General features: G+C 30.9%; 1 protein-coding gene across 1 annotated transcript; it reads right to left on the minus strand.

Moving 5' to 3' along the window:
- Window positions 1-1,758: 1,758 nt before the first annotated feature.
- Window positions 1,759-2,244, minus strand: LOC128225898 (interferon-inducible GTPase 1-like). Its single transcript, XM_052935795.1, has one exon. It carries the CDS (start codon window positions 2,242-2,244, stop codon window positions 1,759-1,761), a length of 486 nt encoding a protein of 161 aa, XP_052791755.1.
- Between the last annotated feature and the right edge of the window lie 17,014 nt (window positions 2,245-19,258).

Consider the following 19,258-nt stretch of genomic DNA (forward strand, 5'->3'; position numbering starts at 1 on the left):
CTTTATCGGTTTTATATTTGTTTCAAGATAAGACAAACCAGACCAAGAAGGACAAAAATGGCTACACTATAGACAAAGTACCATTTAATAGAGTCCGCTATTTAAAGCTGCATTCTCAGCTGCATTCTCACAGATTGAAGTTTTGACAATTTTTGTCTTGGAATGAGCCTATTTTTTATTAAATGTCTGGACACCAGTGATACTATACTGGTGACAAAATATCAGATCGCAGTTTACCATATTCACGTTTGTTAATTGATGATTTATGGCTAAAAGCGTTACTAACGCTTTTAGAAAAAAATCTATTTTTCGGCGGTTTTCCAAACAATTGAGATCAGTTCTGTTGTGAGTAATCTTATACGACTGAATTAAATGCATTTATACCAAAATCAGCTGAATCTGAGACAAAAACTAAAACAATTGTCTAAACGATCAATCTGTGAGAGTAAGCCTTAACATATTTTCGTCACAGAAGTTTTATGTTCTTCCTCTTAATAAATTTATATCAGAAACAACACTGTTTTGACATTTATAAAACCTTTTTCCCACAGACAAACTATTTATTTATGAACCGTTCGTCATAACTTGAAATTATCTAGAACTGTATAAATTTTTCAACGATGGTGAACATTTTGTTTGGTAAGATGGACCAAAACGAGGTTAAAATTATGTCCAAAAGTTTCTACGCATCAACTGGCGACACATGGAACACAAAAGTGTATATTACAAATATTAAACATCACAAAGATGAAATTTATACACAGGAGCATGGTTAGGATCGACGAAAAACAGCATTAACGCACACAAACACATTGAAATATTGAAACAAGAAGTGATGCCTAGTTACTAACAATCGCACACGTTCATGAATAAGCTGATTGACGGCTCAAATGTATTATTTTGCTCAGTCTACCACAAAGGATATATAACTTGCATTAATAAGGTGATATATAATTTATTCTACAGTGCAGCGGTTTGTAAACCAAACTGGTGAAGTTATAAACACGATACATTGTACAAGTTTTTGTGTGAATTCTATTCAAGTTACTCGATTGAGGTACTTGTTTTGTAAACCATCCATTGCTCGAACACTTTGTTCACATTCTTAGCCTCTTCTTCGCACATGTTCAGCAAACGGTTTAATGTGTAGAAACAAGCAGGAAAGCTAGCCGCTGCAGACACTAAGAGTCCAAAAATGTTAATACTCCCTTTAAGCAGGTTCTCCAACGTTTCAGACACAAGTGGTATAGCACACATCCTAAGAAAGCTTTCTCGTGACGCTAAGATAATATGCGAAGTCATACCGATGTCCTTGTACAACGATTCCAGAGACATACCCATCTTTGCTGCCAGCTGTTCCATGGTTTTCTTATTTTTCCCAATTGCAACTTGTAAAATCTCACTTCCGTCATAAGTATTGCAACTTCACAAGCTAATCCAAAACCTGGAATCGGGGTAAGCGAGCCAATTGAAGCAAGCAATGCCTGTTTTTGTATCCTTGAACGAAGAGCAGCTACCTTTTCGAGTATGCTCGAACCTACTGCCGATATGGAAAAGATCAATGATTGCTTAATAAGTGAAGGTGATTCGACAATGAGTCTCTCCATCAAGTTTACAAAGTCAAAACGTCTTGTATCGTAGTTGTCTATCAGGAAAATATCGCTTGAACTTACATTTGCTGATTTCAATTGCTCTGCTGTTTTGGTTCGTATTTCCTGGAGCAGCTTGTCTTGATTGTGTGAACGTGGGTGGGCTCTTTTAGTCAGAGCTTATGTCAACGTCTATTTTGGTTCTGATGAAACAGAAATGCTTTTTACGTTTTTCAATCTCTCTAACCAGCCATAGGTCATTTTTTTTAAAACGACACTGCGTTATCAATATGAAGAAGTCGAAACTCTCAAACTGCACAGCTTCCAGTTCCAGATAAGATTCTTTCGGAAAGTTTGGGGTTCCAAAACCAGGAAGATCATAAAACAATAATGTCTTCTTTTCAGGGTGTTGGAATTCTTTGCAACCTATCGTCCACTCGTTACAGCCTACCTTGGCCGCTGTAGGATCGTCCCCACTAAGTTCAAGCATTGCATTTATAAAGGAGGACTTGCCTGATCCTGATTCACCAATGATAGCAAACCGTATCGCAATATTTTGCCAAAGGTTCAACTCTGAGCTGATCTTCTTCTCCAAAGCAGAAATTCCTCCTGTGCTAAGCGTTTCCTCATATTCCTTTTGCATTTCGTCAGGCATGGTTATATGCACAAAGGAATCCTAAAAGATGTAGAAAAGTTAAAAACAGCTACAAAAAAGATACGCCGCACAAATAGATGTGTCAATTATTTATGTCAAGCGTATTTTCCTTTAAGTAGTAATATATAACCAATTCAATAAGTTACATGGTTGAGTTATGCTAAAAGAAGATATCTCAGTGATTGGCCCAAGATGTCCACTTGACAGTAATGTTTAATGAAGACAGTGTATTAATCGATAGGATGATATTATTTATATAGATAATATTTACATACCGTTTTATCCACATCATAACCATTCACCACGGCATTCGCTGAAACAGTAAAATATGTATATGCGAGAAAAACTCCACATCGTAATAGAGTACAAGTATGTCCTTGTCTTCGGTTGCATATCACAATTAGTTTTCGTTTCTAAATAAATAGTGAATAATTGTTTGTTTCAGTGTAAGATCGTAATTTATATCACCGACCGAGCACCAAAAGTTTTATTTTAAGAGTGTTGTAGTCTTTTTTTTATCATATGCCTAAAATAAGTAAAATTATGATGAATTGTAGGTTTTCAGAAAAGCGCAACAAATTGTATACGAACGTTACGCCGTCGTTGAAATTGCGTCACATCCCAGTGCGCGCTGAGTTAAAAAAATAAAATAGTGAAAAATATCAAAATGTATTTTACTGATCAATTTCTATAAACCACCGGAACATTGGACAGCGTATACGAGATAGAGGATAACAGGTTGTTTAAGTGATATATCGATTTTATTTCATCAAGTAAGCACCGAAAGTCATATTTCCACGAGTGGCAAAGCCAAAGCTGTTTCAAAACAGTGATATATCAAATTTATTTAATTGACCAACTCTATAAACCACCAGAAAACATGAATTAAAATAGGGTTATTAGTACTGCGTTTTGATCCGGGAGGTTGTATTCGACGCGAGTGAATTTTTGCAGATTCGGATTTCAAGAGGCGCAAGCCGAATCGGCAATAAACCGGCACAAAAGTTGAAGGAATTTGATACAGGGTCATCTAAGAAAACTCTCTGTGAAGTTAAAATCGGGTCAGTGGCTTATGAAAAGAAAATTTTCAAAGTGTTTCCTTTCGATTGCCATGGCAACCATAGTTCTGCATGGAACCACGTTTATTGAAATGAATCTTGAAGAGGACCCCAAGGAAGTTCCTGTGGAGTTTGGTTGAAATAGTCCCAGTGGTTTAGGAAAAGTATTTGTTTGAAGAAAAATGTTGACGACGGACGGACGGACGGCGGACACTCACTTATTACAATAGCTTAAAGCTACAAATAAACATATTTCAATTTAAGGTAATGTTTACTAGCAAACAAACAAATCGTAAGGCTGATAAATGGACTTTTTAAATTTTGATACTGATCGTAACACACTACTTGTAATGTTTGACTGGAGATTAAGACTCGAGTTAGAATAAAAGAAATAATTGTGTTTTCTGCACAAAGTGGCGTCAGTATTTCTAGATTCTACATAGTGGCGTCACGATTCTTGATTCTATAGAGTGGCGTCGGTATTCTTGATTCTAAAAAATGGCGTTAGAAGTTTAACTTCTACACCGCGGCGTCGGGTATCTTAAATCAACAAAGTGGCATCATTATTCTTGGTTCTACGTTGTGGCGTCAGTATTCTTGATTCTGCATAGTGGCGTCAGTATACTTGATAATACGAATTTACGTTAGTCTTCTTAACTCGACAAAGAGATGTCAGTATTCTTGATTATACATTGTAGCATCAGGATTCTCGATTCCTAAGCGTGGCATCAGACTTTTCTTGGACCTATACAATGACGACAATTTTCTTCATTCTCCGGTCATGTGACCAGTGCTGGAAAAACCCACAGACAGCAGTTACGTTGACAGGACCCACAAACACCACCCTACGTAAGAGGGCCTTCATATGTCAACCTTTACTATACATGTATAATAATAGTAAAAAGAGGATGTTTATTTAAACAAGCATTCTTTAAATGTTTAAGCAAGAAGTGATATCGTGAAGCATGAAATACTTTGTCTCTACTAGCGGGAATATTTACAGGAGTAAGATCAGGAAAAACAATTTTATAAATATTAAAGAAATCATGAAGTTCGCGACATTGGTACATATATGCTAGTTCTGAAAAAAATGTTAATTAGACTCTGACATTGTCAACACTGATTAGTTTTTGTTTTTAAATTAGGTTCTCATTGACAATCTTCAGCAACAAGATATGTTGAACCATAAAACACAGTGACTATAGAGTCTAACATTAAAATGATGTCCTCTACAAATCTTGGGAAAATGTTGTGAAATAAAGCCGAACTGGTTTAATAGCTGTTTCATCATTAACAGCATCTATAAAAGTCTAATACAAGTTTGGAACTAATCAATTCTAATTCCATTTTCATTGAATTAAAACTTTGACATTGTATGCTTCTGAAGTAGGTTATTGCGGGTCGAAAAGAACTAATCTGAGTAGGACCCCCAAACGGTTAATTTACTTCTGTATGGGGAGGTCTAGTTACAAAGTGCCTTCCCCAGAGGGTAATGTGTTTAAATGGAAAAGTCATTGCCCTGAAGCGATCATACAGCATAAGAAAGCAAGAAAAATGCGATCAATACTTATATTCACATTCTAAAAGAAATATTCATTGTGATTAAAAACATTAACAGTAGTTTCTGCAATTGCGTATTGTTTTTTAAAGAAGTGTAACATATAAGATACGTTTGTATAAACGAATGGCTTATTTTGTAACGTCGTATACCATTGGTTAAATGACGTCGTGCTTATCCAACTTGAGCGTAATATCAGAATAAACAATAACATAAAAAAACTTGCGTGTTATACAATAGGCACGTCAAGTTTTATCTAAGCAAAGGACTAGGCGAATGTTTATATTTATTATACATTTGTGTACCTCACTTCTACAGAACATATAGTAAAAACGCCAGGGCAATATTTTCGACTATCACCCCGCACTTTCACCCTCTGACGTCATGAAATTGAAAATACGCTACAAATACGCCGCCATGTTGGATTTGAATCTGAAAAATTATTATTAATATAAAACTGGCATTGCAACCTTAAATGCACTAATTATAAAACCTCACTTCTATAGAACATATGCAATTGGCAATACGGTACGAATACGGGATTTACTGATAGTATTTAACTTAAAGTCTGTATCACCTGAATGCTTTGTTTACCAGCCGACAATTCTTGCCAAAATGGCAGCAAGATTCGCAGCTGTCAGTGAAAATGGTATATTAAATGAAAAATTTTAGTCTTTAAAATACTACAGTTTTTGTTCGGTATAATAAAATAGATATTGACTGCCTTGAGAGTGACAGGCTTCGCCTCGGTCGACAGTATTTACCTCAGGTTGACAATATGCACTGTCACCCTCAAGGCAGTCAATATTTATATAATATTAAAAGATGCATGACGTTGATGTAACTTCCTTTCTATGAGATTTCTCTTAGATTTGATCCACTTCTTAAGTCTAACAAGATTTTTTTAAGGGCACATTGCTTCGAACCACAGTGTGAACAAAGTCTGATCAATCAATACCAATACTTGGTTCTGGACATGATTCATCAGTTTTTTATCTAGAAACTTAGTGTCTGACCCAATGTATACCAGTTTCAATTTAGACAAAGGATTTCATGAAGGAAAACATTCTGATTAAGTTTCATATGATATTGGAACCAGAATTAAGTTTGTCTAAGAGAGCATCAACCATTCTTATTCTGTTTGATAGAAAGTGGACCAAATATATTAATGTAGGTCTCTAATGTGTTACAAAGAGTTTTTTTTAATATTATACCTTGTGACCTAATTTTTACCCTATGTAACCTACTTTACAAGCAGTCGATACTTGATTAAAGGGATAATTCTGACCAAGTTTAACACTTATCTGACTGATCCCTATCAAGGTATGGCTCCAGAAGGACTGAATCCCAACCCGAAACCTTCGATGCAACGGGGTACAAGATAAAGTTTCAAAACAATATAACTACTTTTCAAAACTTTCATTATAATTAATTAAATTGAATTAACATTAAATTAAAATTAAGATTAGAATTAAATTAAATCTCTTTTTTTTAGATAAATTAAATCAAATTAAATTAAATTAAATTGAAATTAAATTAAATTAAATCAAATTAAATTAAATTTTAATTCTATTTTAAGTAATTATTTAATTTAATTAATTTTAATTATAATTTAATTTAATCTAATTTTTAATTTAAATATTGTTTTGAAACTTTACTTGGTATTATCTCCCTCCTACTCTAATAAAAAAGTCCTCTTTTTATATTAGTTTTTTTCTTCTTTTTTTTCAAGTAAACATACCGTTGAATAATATCAAAACACAATAACTACAAACCATTCCCGTTATATAATTAAACACATGACAAAATGATTTTTTTTCTTTTTTTTTTTAAGTAAACAAAAGTAACAAAGACTTACAATCTGTTAAGTATTTTTTCTATTTTCTTTTTATTTTAATCTGTATGATGGATTAATAGTTTTCTGAAATCAATATTTCGATATTTATTTTGCAAATTTACTATATTAGTTCTGCAAATGTGTTTCTGGCGGTTTGATATTTCTATGGAATTATTACAATCATTTGTTAAATTTGCGTGACATGCAAAACAATGTTTGAAAATCTCGACACATTTTTTGTAACAATTTGCATGAATAATTGAAAAGCAGCAGCTAGTAATTTTAAAATGATTTTTAAATTTGGAATAATGAAACACTTTTGCTACATCCTTACACATAACACAACTTTCTTTTACTATTTCACTGTGGTATTTTAATCGTCGTGTTTCATTTCTAATAAAGGTTCTTACTTGTGTAGCTGACGTTTGAACAAAATATTGCAATGGAAATGTTTTAATGTGTACTGGCAAAGGAATGTGATGCAAAAACGCTTTAAAATAAGATTCCATAATTGGTGTATTTTCATAGAAGTAAAATAACTTCTTTAGTATTAAAATAGAATTATAGTGATTGTTGACCATGTGATCGTATAATTGTTTATGCAAAATGTCAAATTGATAAAAGACAATTAAATCTATTAATACATCTAAAGGGATTTCAACAATCATTTTCAATAATAAATTCAATTGACATTCGTAGTCTAACTCCTCTGAAGAATTGTTAAAAATAAAAAAAAGAATTGCGAAATAAAGTCTAACATTTGATTTCGAGTAAAAGTTTTATTGTGATATACGCATGAGACAGAGATTGTTGGTGGTATCTGAGTTATATGAAAGTTAGTTGGTCTTAAAAAATGCGTAAAATAATTAGAATACTTAGCAACCTTTTCCAAATCAATCAATATAATTGTTTCATTCATGTTAAGATTTCTAGTGCACTCCGATACCGGATGCTACACTATAGCATGAATGAAAACAATAAATAACAATATTTAGTGTGATAGCCGAATTGATTTTTGAACAATTATAAACATCTCAAAAAATAAATAAACAATATGATAACAACATGAAATATAATTCAGATTAAAAAATAATATAAGGTATTCCTTTATATTAGTAAAACTAAGTTATGGTTTAACATAAAATATAATGAACATATTTAACAATCTAATTGTAAATCCGGATGTCCGTGATTTTGAATAAATGTATTTATTTTTTTTGTTTTTTATTTTTTTTTAAGATGTAAAAATGAAGGTATGCAATGATCCTTAATTGAATCTAATATAAAATGAAGAATAAAACGTTGTATAACACTATCAAACATGATATCATAAAAACCGTTAACAATCCATTAGAAATGCGAATATCATATCTAAATAATGAAAAATATACATTATCATGAAGTATGTACCTGAATACTATTGTTTTGTATTATAATGATGTGTGAAGAACAATCATGGGTATTTAATTGAAGTCCATATATCTACCCCAGATTTATCGTACCTTTTATCATAATTATTTAATTCTTCGTCTGCAATGTAAAAACGATAATCAAAAGAGCCAAAAGGTTCTGTTTGCGAAGAGTGTAATTTTGAACAAATTGGACAAGATGGTAGATGCTAAATATATTTCATACAACAAATATGGACCGTCTGTAAACAACAGTAGGTTTTGGCGAAAATACGTGCAAATTGATTTAAAATAAATAAATAAAATGTTTTTTTTAAATGAAAGCTTAAATATAATTTAGTGAACGACTTAATGTTATTCTGGAAAAAGCAACCATAACAATGAATCGATAGTAAAGCATAAGTATTTAATAGCTCTCTAAGATCTTAGCTTAGTAACAAATTCGTAAGACTGCTGAAAAATTATTCAATGAATAATAGTATCTAGTACAGGTTAATAATCTCTGCCCGCAAGAAAAGTTCTAGAACAAAATCATATCCTGACTAAGCAAATTTCATCTATCGTCCAACCATTTTTGGTTAGGACGAAAGAAGGTTATGACTTACTTGTAAGATCTGCGCTCTGAGAGTAATTTACACCAACACGGGTTAAGTATAAAATGACCACTCTCGCGCGCCCACTCCAGAAGTCATTCTGGTTATCTTACAGGTAAGAGTACATTTTATTACTTTAGGAATATATTTCATTATTTTATTTAGATTCTTTTTCATAAATTGTTTTAAGTCTTTCTTATGAAAAATGTACTGAGTTGTTTATTGAATAAGATTAAAAGAATTATTTCGTCAATATGTTAAGTATTTTATTTGAATTTATGTTTGCTTTCATATTTCTTGAACTAATATAATTTTAGGAATTCCTCAACAAGTATTGATATGTTTTAGAAAAAATCATTTATATTTATTCTATTCACAATAATGAATTTTGTAATTTTTCGCTATGTTAAAAATTGTATCATGATATTCATGTGTTGCTTTCAATTAAATTTGTTATTTTATTGTATAAGGTGTTTATCACAAATTGTTATCTATTGTGATTTTTCTAATAAAGAAGTCATTCTGGTTATCTTACAGTTTTGTCTTCTGGTCGTGTTTCGGATTGAGAGACATAACCTGGTACCTCTCAATGAAAATTGAAAAATGAATATGAGCTTCGCTTCCCCAGTTGGTACGAACACCAACATCAATAACGAAACCAATCCGTAACAAATAAATAACAAAAATGTAAAATTGATAATGCTCTCAGGTCAGCCTCTATGAATCTGTATTTGAGTTTTCCATACACATGTTCACGATCACTGAATGTCTGGTGAAAGTCACTCAAGTGAGCTATAAGGCAGAGAAAGCAATTAACAACCATAATCGTTAATTTTAAAGAAACGAACATCAATATTTATTTCAAGTCCACTCGAATTTTTATCTTCGCTCTTTCCTTAATAAACTGACATACTAGTCTGAGGGCTGCATGCATCTCATGCTTTTTAACGGTTCTGGAACCCGAGACTTCTATCTATGCCCCGAAATGGGTGGTTGCTTCGATAGGAATTTGTGATTGCGGGGGTGACATTTGCATTTACGATGGTAAAGGAATGGCTCCAATGTATTTCCGCAAGCCTTGCCCCATATCGTGAAGATACATGGTAAATTGCAGCTCGCCAACGAGCATTCCAATTTATTAAAGTCAATGCAAAAATATCGTGTAGACGATCGTGTTCGACCTGTTTGCCGCCATGCACGTGGCTGCGTCTCTTCCTGAACATTTTCTACTTTTTCTACTCTCTTTTGTCTCCCTCTATGGTGTCCTCGACCCGGCATTGTTTAATAAGGCATATTAAATTAGGCATATTTATAATTAAATAATTAAATAAGTCCAAGTTAATCTGAAAGAGATTTCCGAATCATAGACCGGTTTAATCTCGTTCAAAATTATATTTTAAATAATTGTAAAATATCGTGAACCAGTCCGTATTAACTTTAAAGATAGAGACCGGATTTTTTAACTGAACAACATAAACAACAACCATTAAGTCAGTCTCGCGAAAATAATGAAAATAATTTCTAATCAAAATAATAAACTTATTATTTTGTTTCAGAATCGGCTGATAATTGAACGAATGACTTTGATACAAACACACGAAATAACTAACAATAGAAAATACCTCATTTGTTTGGTAAACTGCAGAAAAGATAAGACATAACACATCAAATTTTGAACTTTAATATAATAAACTGCGATCTGATTTTTTTAGCAGTGTTATATTACATATTCCCAAAAGTTTGATCATTTAAACACAAAATAAAAAAAAAATGTTGTTTAAACGATCGTTTTTTTTTTAAATTCTTAAGATTGATTTGTACATTTTATAATGATAAGTTTATATCGGTTTAATATATAATGGTCATGGTTTATTATACGTTCCTCCGCATTACATTACATGACTTGTTTTGTATGTATTAGATAACATGAATCACAGTAAATATTAACAAATTAAAAGATATTTGTTAATTTACTTAAAATAAAACACCTTTACGTCATGACATTCATATTCGATTTAAAAAAAAAATGTTTTGAATTGCAAAGTTTTAATTTACCTTACAGTTTTTAAACACTCAAACATCTCCTTAGATAAAACAAAAGCTGTTTGTTTTGAAGTTGAAAAGTTGAAACGATTTGCATGGAGAAGGTGTTATTTGTGAAAACCAAATGCAGCATGAACGATTTTTTCTGTAACAAATCTCAGGACAATTATTGAATAAAATGTTTTACTCTTTGGTATCATAATTGTAAAAAAACATACCAAAAAAGGTAAAAACAAAATGAGTCGGAGACCGGCTTTAACTGGTGTCGCCAAAATTGCAGTGCAGTTTTGTATCCACTGTGCTACGAAGGCTTACCCTCAGAATATTTAAGCTATATTCCTAACATTGTCATATCACGTGATAATATCGATTAGCCAATCACTCATAATGAAAGAATTCTACTAGGTAGACATACCTAGTAATCTTTTTAATGGAAAAATACGAAACAACTGCGAAAAATAAATTAATTGTAAACTATGTGGTACTTCAGTGAGTAAGTTACTGTGAACTACTATAGGTAGAAATACCGTGTTTTATGTTCATTTCTTTCAAATTCAACTCGGTATCCTTCGTAAGAACCATTGTTTTCAACATTTATTCATCCTTTTTGGAAGATTGAAACAATATTATTAATTGTGGTTAATCTTATTTGGGAATAAGGGTGCATCTTTAACATGTTTTAAGCATTAAACTCATTTAATATTCATAATCTATCATAATCATTTCTACTTACAAGCTTCGTTCAAATTTCTAAGTTAAAAATAGCCAAAAAATTCTAATTAGTATTTCATAATCTGAACACAAATCATATTCTTCATTTATAATTATTGTAGTCAAATAAGTTCAAATTGATAATTCATTAAAATTAAAAAAGAAAATCATCAATTGAAATTTAAGATTTAAAATTAGTACATCAAACACAGGTTTTGCCTTTATTAAATTGATGGTGTAGGAGGAAAGTTGACAAATAGAAATTGAGTTTATAAAACGCTTACAAACATTGTTTCAAAACACTTAATCTCATACTTTAGAACATCATGCGAAAACATTATTAAGCCGCATGAATATTGAAAGTTTTAAAGGGGCTGTACTCCGTATGATGAAACAGCGAAAAAAAAGAAGAAAATTATCGAAAACAACATAAACTTGGTATCCATGTGTACAATGCATTAAAACTTACTCACTGAAGTACCACATAGTTTACAATTAATTTATTTTTCGCAGTTGTTTCGTATTTTTCCATTAAAAAGATTACTAGGTATGTCTACCTAGTAGAATTCATTCATTATGAGTGATTGGCTAATCGATATTATCACGTGATATGACAATGTTAGGAATATAGCTTAAATATTCTGAGGGTAAGCCTTCGTAGCACAGTGGATACAACACTGCACTGCAATTTTGGCGACACCAGTTAAAGCCGGTCTCCGACTCATTTTGTTTTTACCTTTTTTGGTATGTTTTTTTACAATTATGATACCAAAGAGTAAAACATTTTATTCAATAATTGTCCTGAGATTTGTTACAGAAAAACTTTTTTTGGTGCCAATCTGGTGTATAGTCCCTTTAATGTGTAACTGCCACTTTAGTGTGACCAAATCAATACAGACATAAAAAAAATCGTTCATGCTGCATTTGGTTTTCACAAATAACACCTTCTCCATGCAAATCGTTTCAACTTTTCAACTTCAAAACAAACAGCTTTTGTTTTATCTAAGGAGATGTTGAGTGTTTAAAAACTGTAAGGTAAATTAAAACTTTGCAATTCAAAACATTTTTTTTTAAATCGAATATGAATGTCATGACGTAAAGGTGTTTTATTTTAAGTAAATTAACAAATATCTTTTAATTTGTTAATATTTACTGTGATTCATGTTATCTAATACATACAAAACAAGTCATGTAATGTAATGCGGAGGAACGTATAATAAACCATGACCATTATATATTAAACCGATATAAACTTATCATTATAAAATGTACAAATCAATCTTAAGAATTTAAAAAAAAAACGATCGTTTAAACAACATTTTTTTTTTATTTTGTGTTTAAATGATCAAACTTTTGGGAATATGTAATATAACACTGCTAAAAAAATCAGATCGCAGTTTATTATATTAAAGTTCAAAATTTGATGTGTTATGTCTTATCTTTTCTGCAGTTTACCAAACAAATGAGGTATTTTCTATTGTTAGTTATTTCGTGTGTTTGTATCAAAGTCATTCGTGCAATTATCAGCCGATTCTGAAACAAAATAATAAGTTTATTATTTTGATTAGAAATTATTTTCATTATTTTCGCGAGACTGACTTAATGGTTGTTGTTTATGTTGTTCAGTTAAAAAATCCGGTCTCTATCTTTAAAGTTAATACGGACTGGTTCACGATATTTTACAATTATTTAAAATATAATTTTGAACGAGATTAAACCGGTCTATGATTCGGAAATCTCTTTCAGATTAACTTGGACTTATTTAATTATTAAATTATAAATATGCCTAATTTAATATGCCTTATTAAACAATGCCGGGTCGAGGACACCATAGAGGGAGACAAAAGAGAGTAGAAAAAGTAGAAAATGTTCAGGAAGAGACGCAGCCACGTGCATGGCGGCAAACAGGTCGAACACGATCGTCTACACGATATTTTTGCATTGACTTTAATAAATTGGAATGCTCGTTGGCGAGCTGCAATTTACCATGTATCTTCACGATATGGGGCAAGGCTTGCGGAAATACATTGGAGCCATTCCTTTACCATCGTAAATGCAAATGTCACCCCCGCAATCACAAATTCCTATCGAAGCAACCACCCATTTCGGGGCATAGATAGAAGTCTCGGGTTCCAGAACCGTTAAAAAGCATGAGATGCATGCAGCCCTCAGACTAGTATGTCAGTTTATTAAGGAAAGAGCGAAGATAAAAATTCGAGTGGACTTGAAATAAATATTGATGTTCGTTTCTTTAAAATTAACGATTATGGTTGTTAATTGCTTTCTCTGCCTTATAGCTCATTTGAGTGACTTTCACCAGACATTCAGTGATCGTGAACATGTGTATGGAAAACTCAAATACAGATTCATAGAGGCTGACCTGAGAGCATTATCAATTTTACATTTTTGTTATTTATTTGTTACGGATTGGTTTCGTTATTGATGTTGGTGTTCGTACCAACTGGGGAAGCGAAGCTCATATTCATTTTTCAATTTTCATTGAGAGGTACCAGGTTATGTCTCTCAATCCGAAACACAACCAGAAGACAAAACTGTAAGATAACCAGAATGACTTCTTTATTAGAAAAATCACAATAGATAACAATTTGTGATAAACACCTTATACAATAAAATAACGAATTTAATTGAAAGCAACACATGAATATCATGATACAATTTTTAACATAGCGAAAAATTACAAAATTCATTATTGTGAATAGAATAAATATAAATGATTTTTTCTAAAACATATCAATACTTGTTGAGGAATTCCTAAAATTATATAAGTTCAAGAAATATGAAAGCAAACATAAATTCAAATAAAATACTTAACATATTGACGAAATAATTCTTTTAATCTTATTCAATAAACAACTCAGTACATTTTTCATAAGAAAGACTTAAAACAATTTATGAAAAAGAATCTAAATAAAATAATGAAATATATTCCTAAAATAATAAAATGTACTCTTACCTGTAAGATAACCAGAATGACTTCTGGAGTGGGCGCGCGAGAGTGGTCATTTTATACTTAACCCGTGTTGGTGTAAATTACTCTCAGAGCGCAGATCTTACAAGTAAGTCATAACCTTCTTTCGTCCTAACCAAAAATGGTTGGACGATAGATGAAATTTGCTTAGTCAGGATATGATTTTGTTTTAGAACTTTTCTTGCGGGCAGAGATTATTAACCTGTACTAGATATTATTATTCATTGAATAATTTTTCAGCAGTCTTACGAATTTGTTACTAAGCTAAGATCTTAGAGAGCTATTAAATACTTATGCTTTACTATCGATTCATTGTTATGGTTGCTTTTCCCAGAATAACATTAAGTCGTTCACTAAATAATATTTAAGCTTTCATTTAAAAAAAACATTTTATTTATTTATTTTAAATCAATTTGCACGTATTTTCGCCAAAACCTACTGTTGTTTACAGACGGTCCATATTTGTTGTATGAAATATATTTAGCATCTACCATCTTGTCCAATTTGTTCAAAATTACACTCTTCGCAAACAGAACCTTTTGGCTCTTTTGATTATCGTTTTTACATTGCAGACGAAGAATTAAATAATTATGATAAAAGGTACGATAAATCTGGGGTAGATATATGGACTTCAATTAAATACCCATGATTGTTCTTCACACATCATTATAATACAAAACAATAGTATTCAGGTACATACTTCATGATAATGTATATTTTTCATTATTTAGATATGATATTCGCATTTCTGATGGATTGTTAACGGTTTTTATGATATCATGTTTGATAGTGTTATACAACGTTTTATTCTTCATTTTATATTAGATTCAATTAAGGATCATTGCATACCTTCATTTTTACATCTTAAAAAAAAAAATAAAAAACAAAAAAAATAAATACATTTATTCAAAATCACGGACATCCGGATTTACAATTAGATTGTTAAATATGTTCATTATATTTTATGTTAAACCATAACTTAGTTTTACTAATATAAAGGAATACCTTATATTATTTTTTAATCTGAATTATATTTCATGTTGTTATCATATTGTTTATTTATTTTTTGAGATGTTTATAATTGTTCAAAAATCAATTCGGCTATCACACTAAATATTGTTATTTATTGTTTTCATTCATGCTATAGTGTAGCATCCGGTATCGGAGTGCACTAGAAATATTAACATGAATGAAACAATTATATTGATTGATTTGGAAAAGGTTGCTAAGTATTCTAATTATTTTACGCATTTTTTAAGACCAACTAACCTTCATATAACTCAGATACCACCAACAATCTCTGTCTCATGCGTATATCACAATAAAACTTTTACTCGAAATCAAATGTTAGACTTTATTTCGCAATTCTTTTTTATTTTTAACAATTCTTCAGAGGAGTTAGACTACGAATGCCAATTGAATTTATTATTGAAAATGATTGTTGAAATCCCTTTAGATGTATTAATAGATTTAATTGTCTTTTATCAATTTGACATTTTGCATAAACAATTATACGATCACATGGTCAACAATCACTATAATTCTATTTTAATACTAAAGAAGTTATTTTACTTCTATGAAAATACACCAATTATGGAATCTTATTTTAAAGCGTTTTTGCATCACATTCCTTTGCCAGTACACATTAAAACATTTCCATTGCAATATTTTGTTCAAACGTCAGCTACACAAGTAAGAACCTTTATTAGAAATGAAACACGACGATTAAAATACCACAGTGAAATAGTAAAAGAAAGTTGTGTTATGTGTAAGGATGTAGCAAAAGTGTTTCATTATTCCAAATTTAAAAATCATTTTAAAATTACTAGCTGCTGCTTTTCAATTATTCATGCAAATTGTTACAAAAAATGTGTCGAGATTTTCAAACATTGTTTTGCATGTCACGCAAATTTAACAAATGATTGTAATAATTCCATAGAAATATCAAACCGCCAGAAACACATTTGCAGAACTAATATAGTAAATTTGCAAAATAAATATCGAAATATTGATTTCAGAAAACTATTAATCCATCATACAGATTAAAATAAAAAGAAAATAGAAAGAATACTTAACAGATTGTAAGTCTTTTTTACTTTTGTTTACTTAAAAAAAAAGAAAAAAAAATCATTTTGTCATGTGTTTAATTATATAACGGGAATGGTTTGTAGTTATTGTGTTTTGATATTATTCAACGGTATGTTTACTTGAAAAAAAAGAAAAAAAACTAATATAAAGAGAGGACTTTTTTATTAGAGTAGGAGGGAGATAATACCAAGTAAAGTTTCAAAACAATATTTAGATTAAAAATTAAATTAAATTAAATTATAATTAAAATTAATTAAATTAAATAATTACTTAAAATAGAATTAAAATTTAATCTAATTTAATTTAATTTAATTTTAATTTAATTTAATTTAATTTAATTTAATTTAATTTGATTTAATTTAATTTGATTTAATTTATCTAAAAAAAAGAGATTGAATTTAATTCTAATCTTAATTTTAATTTAATGTTAATTCAATTTAATTAATTATAATGAAAGTTTTGAAAAGTAGTTATATTGTTTTGAAACTTTACTTGGTATTATCTTGTACCCCGTTGCATCGAAGGTTTCGGGTTGGGATTCAGTCCTTCTGGAGCCATATCTTGATAGGGATCAGTCAGATAAGTGTTAAACTTGGTCAGAATTATCCCTTTAATCAAGTATCGACTGCTTGCAAAATAGGTTACATAGGGTAAAATATAGGTCACAAGGTATAATATTAAAAAACTATTTGGAACACATTAGAGACATTGTATTTGGTCCACTTTCTATCAAACAGAATAAGAATGGTTGATGCTCTCTTAGACAAACTTAATTCTGGTTCCAATATCATATGAAACTTAATCAGAATGTTTTTCCTTCATGAAATCCTTTGTCTAAATTGAAACTGGTATACATTGGGTCAGACACTAAGTTCCTAGATAAAAAACTGATGAATCATGTCCAGAACCAAGTATTGGTATTGATTGATCAGACTTTGTTCACACTGTGGTTCGAAGCAATGTGCCCTTGAAAAAATCTTGTTAAACTTAAGAAGTGGATCAAATCTAAGAGAAATCTCATAGAAAGGAAGTTACATCAACGTCATGCATCTTTTAATATTATATAAATATTGACTGCCTTGAGGGTGACAGTGCATATTGTCAACCTGAGGTAAATACTGTCGACCGAGGCGAAGCCTGTCACTCTCAAGGCAGTCAATATCTATTTTATTATACCGAACAAAAACTGTAGTATTTTAAAGATTAAAAATTTTCATTTAATAGACCATTTTCACTGACAGCTGCGAATCTTGCTGCCATTTTGGCAAGAATTGTCGGCTGGTAAACAAAGCATTCAGGTGATACAGACTTTAAGTTAAATACTATCAGTAAATCCCGTATTCGTACCGTATTGCCAATTTCATATGTTCTATAGAAGTGAGGTTTTATAATTAGTGCATTTAAGGTTGCAATGCCAGTTTTATATTAATAATAATTTTTCAGATTCAAATCCAACATGGCGGCGTATTTGTAGCGTATTTTCAATTTCATGACGTCAGAGGGTGATAGTGCGGGGTGAAAGTCGAAAATATTGCCCTGGCGTTTTTACTATATGTTCTGTAGAAGTGAGGTACACAAATGTATAATAAATATAAACATTCGCCTAGTCCTTTGTTTAGATAAAACTTGACGTGCCTATTGTATAACACACAAGTTTTTTTATGTTATTGTTTATTCTGATATTACGCTCAAGTTGGATAAGCACGACGTCATTTAACCAATGGTATACGACGTTACAAAATAATCCATTCGTTTATACAAACGTATCTTATATGTTACACTTCTTTAAAAAACAATACGCAATTGCAGAAACTACTGTTAATGTTTTTAATCACAATGAATATTTCTTTTAGAATGTGAATATAAGTATTGATCGCATTTTTCTTGCTTTCTTATGCTGTATGATCGCTTCAGGGCAATGACTTTTCCATTTAAACACATTACCCCCTAGGGAAGGCACTTTGTAACTAGACCTACCCATACAGAAGTAAATTAACCGTTTGGGGGTCCTACTCAGATTAGTTCTTTTCGACCCGCAATAACCTACTTCAGAAGCATACAATGTCAAAGTTTTAATTCAATGAAAATGGAATTAGAATTGATTAGTTCCAAGTTTCCAAACTTGCATTACACTTTTATAGATGCTGTTAATGATGAAACAGCTATTAAACCAGTTCGGCTTTATTTCACAACATTTTCCCAAGATTTGTAGAGGACATCATTTTAATGTTAGACTCTATAGTCACTGTGTTTTATGGTTCAACATATCTTGTTGCTGAAGATTGCCAAAGAGAACCTAATTTAAAAACAAAAACTAATCAGCGTTGACAATGTCAGAGTCTAATTAACATTTTTTTCAGAACTAGCATATATGTACCAATGTCGCGAACTTCATGATTTCTTTAATATTTATAAAATTGTTTTTCCTGATCTTACTCCTGTAAATATTCCCGCTAGTAGAGACTAAGTAATTCATGCTTCACGATATCACTTCTTGCTTAAACATTTAAAGAATGCTTGTTTGAATAAACATCCTCTTTTTACAATACTGCTTGTGACCTTTTTATATAAGCTGTAAAAAAATACGTGTTTCATGTTTCCAAACCTACCAATTTTGTTTTCGAGCCTTTTTTCTTATCTTTTCTGTAAACGTTCGCGAATTCTTTCGTGTTAACAACAAAATCATCGCGATATTTATCTAGCTATCTTGTTAATCTTCGCGAAACTG

Source organism: Mya arenaria, chromosome 3, assembly GCF_026914265.1.
Source record: "Mya arenaria isolate MELC-2E11 chromosome 3, ASM2691426v1".
Lineage (NCBI taxonomy): Eukaryota > Metazoa > Mollusca > Bivalvia > Myida > Myidae > Mya > Mya arenaria.